A 9,536-nucleotide genomic window follows, 5' to 3' on the forward strand; every position below is an offset into this window, starting at 1 on the left:
AAGTATGAACGCGTTCAAGAACAGACTAGATAAAGCTATGGAAAAATATATGTTCAGATTTGAAATGCCTAGCTCCTTATCGAACCCGGTGGAAGTCTAGTAGCTTCTTCAAACTATCGCCAGTCATGAAAAGATCCGGTCAAATGACACGAGTTTAGATTCTATGAACAAGGCACGAAATGGAAAAGAATCGGCGACAGGCCACATCAGGCCTACACTTCAGAGCCGACATCACTATGTTATGTTATGTTATGTTATTATTTTAAGTGTCTTCAGACCCTTGCCACACTCTGATTGCCGATCGAGTTCGAGGCTGTTTTAATCTGCCGGTTGACTACTTCAAAAACCCGCGAACCGGCGAACCCCCGTGAATGATTCCTTTCATCAATATTTCTTGAAACCCCGCGATGAAGTGAAGCCCCAGTAGCGAGGTTTTACTGCACAACTATTTGGTCCCAACATGTCTCATGTTGAAGGCTGTTTACAGTACCTGGAGATGCGGTTCGGTTCGGCGTGGCTGCGGCGCTTGGCGATGGGCATGAGGTTGGTGAGTGTCACGATGTTTATGGGCCTCGCTCTGTACGCCCCCACGCTGGCCCTAGCCGCTGTCTCGCCCATCTCGTCTACCACCTTCATCTGGATAATGGGTGTTGTTGTCACCATCTACGCTTCATTCGTGAGTATGAACCAACTTGTGGGACTAGGATAAATGCCCGAAATTGCTACTCAAGAAATTTGATTGTACTATAAATCAGTTTTAATGTCGAGGAAGGAGTTATTGTAAATTGCATTGTGTAAATTGCATTTTACTATAAATCAGTTTTATTGTCGTGGAAAGAGTTATTGTCACCAGGAGTTAGTTGTCCGGCAATAGGTTCACTCTGGACTGATACATGTACAGATTTTGATAGGAACTACGATCCTCATGGGAAGTTCTATTCAGTTCTATTAATAATGAAATTGAGCGTTTAAAACATTGTCAAACTCTATGAGCAAATCCGCGCTTTGTTCCCTTAAAGTGCAGCCGTGGACTGATAAGTGGAATGCCACCAATCAGCCTCTAATTGACATCACTTCATACTCATTCGTCCTAGAATTGTTTTAAAACTACACCTTACCACGGCCTTTCATCCTTGTCCCTACGTGTTTAACGCCAAATCTAAATCAACTGATTGCTTAAAGGATACTCTCTTACAATAGGCTCAAGCTAAAACTTGTATAATTACTGTAGTAAATATGATTGATTGCATGCAGATAACTTCATTTATTTAGACGCGTCTAATCTATCTCGCGCAGGGCGGCTTGAAGGCGGTGGTGTGGGCGGACGCGTTCCAGATGGTGCTGATGACGGCAGGGGTTTTGCTGGTGACGGTCATGTCTTGCGTGGAGGTGGGCGGTGTCCAAAAAGTATTGACAGTCGCCTACCAAGGAGGACGAACTGAAGGACTCGAGTGGGTAAACTTTTCGAGTCTTTGAATATTGTTTTAAGTAATAAATATCATTACCAGTAAATAGATGCATGATTTGCACCTGTAATTAGTCATCGTATAAAAGAAGCTTTCTGGAAATGAGGAGCTCAAAGTTTTTATTTGAATGAAATTCCTGCAGGTTTCAATTATCGTTAAACAAGAAGCATATAATTACCTTGGATTTTTCCTCCCTTTTTCCGTGTCATGTTTCCACTCTTATGAAAATAATTTTATAAAACTAATAGTTTTAAAGCATTTTTTGCAGACGAATCAATCACATACAAAATCATGAAAAATCACGTGGAATATTTTTAATTATTCGAAAACACGTTACCCATTATATTATATGTAATATTATTGCAAGAGCTGTAGCCCACTCTAAAATATCATAATGGACTCATTTGCACCGAAGAAATATATATAACACATGAAAACTATAAAATATTTAGATTCTGGATTTTCGTACTGTACTTAAATTTTCCCGTAATTTCGGATGTCTCTTCCTTGTCACTCATTGGAGTCCCGCGTATTATTTCATTTAAACACGATTCCTTTCCACAGCATAAGCACAGACCCTCGAGTGCGCCACACCGTCTGGAACGTAATCTTGTTGACGCTCGTAAGCTGGGGCAGCCACTACAGCGTAGCACAAGCCAGCTACCAACGTGTCAGCTCAGTGGCCACACTCTCACAGGCCAAGAGGTGAGGTGGATAAGGAAATAACGCAAATATAACTGCTCTAATAACTTTTATTGGGTCCAATGCAGATCTCCGAGAGCACAAGAGAATCTCGGAGGCGGAGTCCACATTTAGTGCTGAAATGAGAAATGACCGGTTTAATTGCAAAGAACCATTGAGCCGATTATTCGCAAGTGAACAATTATATTCAATATCTCCAATTTGAACGGCAATAATTGAGCATGGCAATATCCCCAAATCGTACCTCGAAACCTAACTGATAACAGGAACTGGATAGTATCTAAATAGGACGAGGAGCCAGTCACAATAAGACGGTAGGCAGCTGTTGCATCCCGCCGGCGTGAAAAAAACCGCCGCGGGATTTCCCGCGCTATCATTCACACGAGGCGGTTTTTCACACTGGAATCTATCAGACTTGCAGCGCTGTTCTCCGTAAAAGTGGTCCTCAGTTTTTGTGAACTATATCTACAAATGCCTGCTCATAACAAAGAAAAGAAAGCTCTCCTTTTATATTTGCTGCATAAAAGACAGCAAAAAAAGAAACACAAAGAAAGAAAAAAAAGGAGGTGCTGGGGTCACAATATAGTAAAATTAAGGCCACAAGAAGGTGAATTTGCCACGCTATTCTGAAAATTAAAAGAAGATGAAGTAAAATTCTTCAATTATTTCCGAATGTCTGCCGAAAGTTTTGATGAATTATTGTCTTGTGTGCAAGGCAAATTAACCCACAACAGCATGCAGATGAGAGACGCCGTGCCTGCTATTGAAAAACTGGCTTTAACTCTCTCACACACCCTTGCCGACCCACTGTCTGTACCACACTGGGTAACGGCGTGAAAAACCGCCCCGTGTGAAAGATTACATTGAATACCATTGCATGCTAAACAGTCGCGGGAAATCCCGCCGCACTTTTAGCTTGACACACGCGGTCATCAGGCGTGAAATTTCACGAAAGCCGTCGTGTCGTCGAAAGCCGTTTTCCGAAAGCCGTCGTCGTGAAAAGCCGTCGTGTGTGAATAGCAGTGCACATTTTATATGTTCGCTGAGGTTCGGCGGGAAATCCCGCGGCGGTTTTTTTTTCACGCCGGCGGGACTTCACGCCCTGTGTGAAAGGGGCCTTACAGGCCAAGAGGTGAGGTGGGATGAACCCGACATGGCGATTCAGCTACCAGTGCGTCAGCTCAGTGGCCACATTCTCAGAGGCCCAGAGGTGAGGTGAAATTGAATTGTCTCATACGCAAGCTAGGATCCATGAGTTATACCAATGGCCAGCGTCTTCCTGGAAAGTAGACACAGATTAAAGGCGCAGAAAGATTAGGATCGGTCGAAAGTTTACATGGTTTTAAATGATAGAATTAATATAGGTTTTCCCCGCAAAACAAATGAACTAGTCAAGGAAAGGAGTACCTTGACTACATGAAGGATTTTGAATTATATTTATATTTGTTGATCGGGTAAAGAAACGTTAAGCTATAGAATGCGAGGCTTAAGAATTTTGCTTTATTTAGAACTGACAAATTTTTGACTAAGAAAGAGTCCCAAAATTCTCATGCTTTGTTGATATTATGTACTCCTTAACCTCGTTTACTGATGCTCGGTATGTATGATGGGCAGAGTTTTGTACTACAACCTTGTCGGCATGACCGTCTTCATGCTTCTGGTGTTCTTCATGGGCCTCGGCGTCTACGCGGTCTACGCAGATTGCGACCCGTTTGCTCGGGGCTTCATCTCCAGCAAGGTAGTTTGCTTCCTCATATGTTTTTTTCGTACTGTGACTTTCCAAAGATAGCATAGTAGTGCCAGGTGAAGAACAGGCCAAGTTTGGTCTTTCACCGATCCTTGTAATGCTTTTGACTTGTCTCCTGGAAAGCTAAAATCAGGTCTTTTGACCGGATCTATTCAAAACGGGCTGGAAGCAAAATACTTGCTGAATATCTGCCAAACATATGCGGATCTGAAGATAACAAAAATATAAAGATGCGCCGTTAGTAATATCACACTTCATGATCAAAACACGTTAAGCTGAAAAAGACAAGATTAAATGACTAAGGAATTGTCCTTCGCACAAATGAATATAAATCGAAATCAACGCAAAGAGATAAATAATAATGAACAAATATTAGAAAGTACTGTACTCAAGATCATCAACTGCTTAGTTCCCACACGTCGAGTGCAATCAATGAAACAGTTTGAGCATTTTACTTAGATTAAAAAATATCATTTCAAAATGAACTCAGCCCTCATTCTGTTTGCCATTCTTAAACTAATTTCAGGGATGTTCGAGTTGATTAAAAGATTTTTCCCGTAACTGCTTTCAGTAATTATTGCTCTGTAATGTAATTACACGCCAATTGAATGTCAACTATTACATTAGGTTAAAATATGCTGATGGAATCAGGTATCAGGTCATTTTGAATGTGCATTTGCACCTGAAAACCATTCGCATCCAAAACAATTCCCAGAACTGCACACTAAAGTTTCCAAAGCATGAAAAGGCTAAATAACTGGCAAATAATGAGATTGTGAATTCATTAGCTTATGAGCAAACTTTCCGGATTTCTCCGAATTATCGATGCAAAATAGAAATTATTTTGCAATATCACAAATAATGTAATTAAACATTTTGTCTACGTATAATTGAAAATCAATATTATAATTATTTTTTATTGTGAATCCAGTTATCATTGATTACGTCAATTCTTGTAGAATAACCGTTAGTGTCTCGAATAATTTTATTGTCAGCATTAGTTGAATTATTATCACTTTAAATTCCACTTTGTAGATTCGCAAATTGTTTCTCTAAATAAAAGTCATGCATTGCATATAAAAACAAGTAAGCTTTCTTCTGTTCCTTCCAGGATCAAATTTCAGTTTATTTTGTGAACGACAAACTGAAGGACTTCATTGGGATCCCTGGTATTTTTGTGGCAACCCTTCTCAGCGCAGCTCTAAGGTTGGCTTACGCTAAGTGTTTCTGTCTAATTTCACTTGAATTTCTAGCAAAAAATCATACTCTTACATGATTAACTAATAATTATAATCAATGAGAAGTCACTTGTTGCATGATAACCCGAAAACTTTCTTATAATAACAAAAGTATTCGAACAATTCTTTTATATGTTCAAATTTGCACCTGGATCAGCAGCTTCGCTCGCTCCATTCTGCTTCGACCACACACAAGCTTAATTAAAAATGCCCTGCTTTCTTTTCCTCCACCTTAGTTCAGTGTCGTCGGCAGTGAATACTCTGGCGACTTTGCTGTGGGGTGACGTCTTGTCGCACACTTCTTGCTTCAAGGGCTGCTCTGACTTTGTGGCAGCCACCACCAACAAAGTTCTGAGTGCGTTCATCTCATATCAACCCGCATAAATACCCATTACACGAGGAGCAATGAACGGGAAAAATACCCAACGGAAATTTCAAACTTTACCCGAAAACATTAGATAGTGTATATCATGATGAGGGATTACCATGGAAAATCAAATACGGGGTAAAAGTGTTGGACAGCTGCCTGAAATTGATTTTTCATAACTCAAACATTCAGGCTGAATACACGAAAATAGTACTATATTGGGAATAAAAATCGGCCTTCATGGGCTGATGACGATCGAATTACCTCCCAAAATGTTCACTAATTAAGTCAAGCTGGCGTTATTTATGGCTGCCATACTGACTTTTTTTGCGGAAAATAATTCCGCTGTTGTTCACGTTTCATGTTGAATTTAATTTTACTAAATGCTCCATACTTCTGAAACCGAATTCTAATCCAACGAAATACGACGAGTGATTTGTTTTGAATAAACACTTGAGATAACTTAATCTAGCGAAGTACAAATTAATGTAGAAAATTCGAAAAAATACTATTTCTCTGTGACTAAATGCATAAAAATAAACTAAATTTTCCTAATAAAATACGATTAAACTCTTTTCTCGATCGTGCAGCGGCGTTGCTGGGAGCCACAATTATCGGCATGGCTTTTCTTGCGTCGGAGCTGGGCGGGCTGATCCAAGCAGGGTACATGGTCGTCGGGGTGATGTCTGGGCCAGTGTTTGCCGTGTACCTGTTGGGCTTGGCGGTGCCTTTCTGTGATAAGCGGGGCGCTTTCTCGGGTCTCCTCTTTAGCTATGTGAGAGTAAAATGATTATTTATTTTAAAGTAAAATTTATAACATATATATGTTTTTAGAGTAAATGATTATTTATGCCTTTAATTTGGAATATCAGTGTGATTGTATATTTTTTATTTAATTTACAAGTGTTTATCAATGTTTGCTAAACGACCGAAATGTATAGCAGTCGCTTTTATCTCTTCCAGAAGCGACTCACTCATAACTACTACAAACATTAAATTGAAAAGTTTAGAAATTAGACAAATATGTGCCGAAACATTAAATCTTATAGTAGAGAACATGGAAATATAATCAAAACTAATTTCAAAAAAGCTGTCAGTGAATGGTGTACATGGCCTCTCTTGAACCAGTGAGTCTCAGGATCCATTTGGTAAAATGGAATGCTCACATGAGAAAATTCTGCACGCAAGATATGGTCTGAAGTTTAAGGTTAAAAACATTTGTCCTAGGAGATTTGACTTTTAGTTGTTTATATTATTCTTTATTATGTTTGAATAATATGTCTGTATATGCGTATAAATGTATTATATTTGTTTATTTATCAGCTATACGGTAAATTCAACAGATTTTGTGCGTTTGGATGTCAGCGGGAAGTTTTCTCACCAACTCTTCCAAGCCGCCGATGTTGCCGCTCTCCACAGCGGGCTGTCCCGTTAACGCCACCGTCACCACCTTCATTACCCTCACTAACACCACCAAAACCACCCCAAACACGTCAGCGTGCGTAATGTAGATTTTTCCATACATCATTCTGCCTCGAAGTCAGTTAATTCGATTGAAAACAATTATGCGGCATATTGAAGTTCAGCGTGTATAATAAAAATAGTGAATAGAGCGCTTCAAAGTTAATGCCTGAGCGTCCTCCGTTTTTATTTAGTAAGCGTCAAATCTTGATCTTATTATGGAACACGGTCATGAATTGTCAGTCTGCAATGTAAATAATGATTCACTTATTTATGATTTTTCTACTTTTTCACCCATAGCCACGTACCGTAATAGGATAATCAGAATTCATGAGCCGTTTCATCTGTTACGTTTAATTTCATTGATTAAAATAATAATTATAAATTGAATTGTCTTCTGAACACATTATATTTACCTAACTATTTCAGAAATTGCAACATGTTTTGTCATGGCTCACCATATTGTCCGTTCTATTAAAAATTACTTTTTCTGCTATTTAACTGTAACTCACTAACATTCCTACTTTCCTGTGTAAATAGTTTGGTATTTTCGTTGCAGGCCAGCCTTGTCGTTCCTGTACTCAATATCGTACACACTTTACCCCTTCATTGGCCTGACGACTTGTCTGATCGTGGGGATCCTCGTGTCACTCGTTGCGTGTAAGTTTATATCCTTTTTGTTGTGAAACAAATAACTAAGGCAGCAGTTTTAATGGCCGGACATGTTTCACCCTATAGAGCATAGCTCTGCATGTACGTAGAATATCAGGGAGATGCGATTAGTCATAATATTTAGCATTATGTCGCTATCTTCAGCACTTTGTTCTTAATATCCAGTAGTACGTCGTTATTTAAAGCACTATCTCATTATTTCCAGCACTATATCGTCATCTTCAGTGGTATGTCGTTATCTTGAGCCCTTTACCGTTATCTCCAGCAGTATGTTGTTATGTAGCAGTATGTCTGCTACATACAGATATACGTACTGCTTGGATTTGTAGCAAAATCGAAAATTAAAAAAAAATTACATCAGTACTCACTGCAGTGAGTGACAGAGAGCGCATTTTCTCGTTGCTGATTATCATGGATACTCGGCAACGTGAAGTCACAGACAGACAGATGGACGGACGGACATGACGGGCACAATAGCGCCTTCTTTCCATAAATGAGATAAATTCGCTAACAAGTCATTTTTCGTGTAAGTAATTAATTATTGTTTGTTATCCAATAATTTGCGTCTATTTCGCACTCTATGGTCAATAAAATTCTTCCAACATTTCCCACAATTTGCCTATAATCAGACTTACTTTACTGTTGCCAGGCTACCAAGATCCCAGGACGGTCCCAGGGTACCTAGTGCTGCCCTGTATACGGCGCTTCACAAAACAAGAAATCGATGCTGACAACGGAATCTCTTGTATACGCATTGAAGCCCTCAAAAATACTGGAAATTTATTCGATAATCGGATAAATGAAACTAAAAGTAACTCACAATTTTGACTTATATGATTAGCCAAGGAAACAAGTTTACAGTCATGTGAATTCCGACAACCAAGAAGCCTTTAAATGATCGGAATTTTTTAAATTCTTCTCCAATTTATGTATTGAATATTATGGTTTCTCACAAACCATATCGCAAGCCTTGAACCGTTAATTCTTTTCTCAATTAATCAAGAATTTCTTAGTACTACCAACGCATTTATAGGTCTTGTTCTATTTTTAAAACAATATTTTTTATTTTCAAATTGACATGTATTTGCGAGAAAATTGTTCTGTCTGCTAGAAATCCCTGAACGCTAACCGAAACTGAGGCTATGATCAAATAGCAATATATATGATATTTGGGTCTTGGCTGCAGCAACTGATCCCGAATAGTCAGATAATCTTAATTATAGAAAGGCTATGTAAAGATTCAAGAGCAGTATTATGTAAATGATTTATTTCCAAATTTTTTGAGATGTTATTAAATTTATTCGGCTTCATGCTACGTTCGTGTACGAGGAATTTCATTGGCAATTAAATCCCCGTGGACACACATAATAATGTTAACTTTCAGAATAGTGTAGCCAAAGAAATAGATTTATGTAGAGTTCTGGTAGTTTTTATATTATATCTCAAATAATAGAATAGATTAATATTGAATATGTTAAGTGATCAAATAATGCAGTCTTATTTACTAAACTGTGTTACAATAATGGATAATGTAAATACAAATGTACAAATTATCAAAAACTTTGTCTAATAAATTGATATGGTCGATAAAAAAAAATGTTTTACGCCATTATGCTTTTTCTTAGGTAGATAATTGTAACTCTGAACTCATTAAGCAAATTTACAAAATCTGAAGAGTATCGATATTAGGCTCGATGAAACATAAGTAGTATATGTTGACCGACTATTCTCATCACATAAAGGCGTTGCTTAATTATACTTTTATTCATACACAGATTGATTTCGACATTGACATACAATCCATTTGCGATTTCTTACTGACATAACTGCGTCGTTCGTGACTTCAATAAATATAGCAAAAATCTCGAGAGATCAAAAGGAAA

The 9,536-nt window shown here is 38.4% G+C and overlaps 1 protein-coding gene and 1 long non-coding RNA gene across 2 annotated transcripts in view; one reads left to right on the forward strand and one right to left on the reverse strand.

The window, feature by feature from the left end:
• The window catches only part of LOC108679981 (sodium-coupled monocarboxylate transporter 2), a 12,702-nt gene extending 3,976 nt beyond the window's left edge, over positions 1-8,726 (forward strand). The window contains exons 3-12 of the mRNA XM_018168728.2: positions 488-676; positions 1,297-1,451; positions 2,031-2,171; positions 3,783-3,906; positions 5,027-5,121; positions 5,390-5,508; positions 6,111-6,295; positions 6,864-7,018; positions 7,541-7,641; positions 8,303-8,726. Of these exons, the coding sequence (XP_018024217.1) occupies positions 488-676; positions 1,297-1,451; positions 2,031-2,171; positions 3,783-3,906; positions 5,027-5,121; positions 5,390-5,508; positions 6,111-6,295; positions 6,864-7,018; positions 7,541-7,641; positions 8,303-8,481 (1,443 nt within the window). The 3' untranslated portion in view covers positions 8,482-8,726. The remainder of the gene's footprint in view (positions 1-487; positions 677-1,296; positions 1,452-2,030; positions 2,172-3,782; positions 3,907-5,026; positions 5,122-5,389; positions 5,509-6,110; positions 6,296-6,863; positions 7,019-7,540; positions 7,642-8,302) is intronic.
• LOC125178999 lies at positions 2,203-2,482 on the reverse strand. Its single transcript, XR_007157114.1, has 2 exons — positions 2,413-2,482; positions 2,203-2,284 (listed from the first exon to the last, which is right to left on the reverse strand). It is a non-coding gene; the product is annotated as an uncharacterized LOC125178999 (long non-coding RNA).
• Positions 8,727-9,536: the final 810 nt, after the last annotated feature.

Source organism: Hyalella azteca, unplaced genomic scaffold (assembly GCF_000764305.2).
Source record: "Hyalella azteca isolate HAZT.00-mixed unplaced genomic scaffold, Hazt_2.0.2 contig14244, whole genome shotgun sequence".
In the NCBI taxonomy this organism is placed as follows: Eukaryota; Metazoa; Arthropoda; class Malacostraca; order Amphipoda; family Hyalellidae; genus Hyalella; species Hyalella azteca.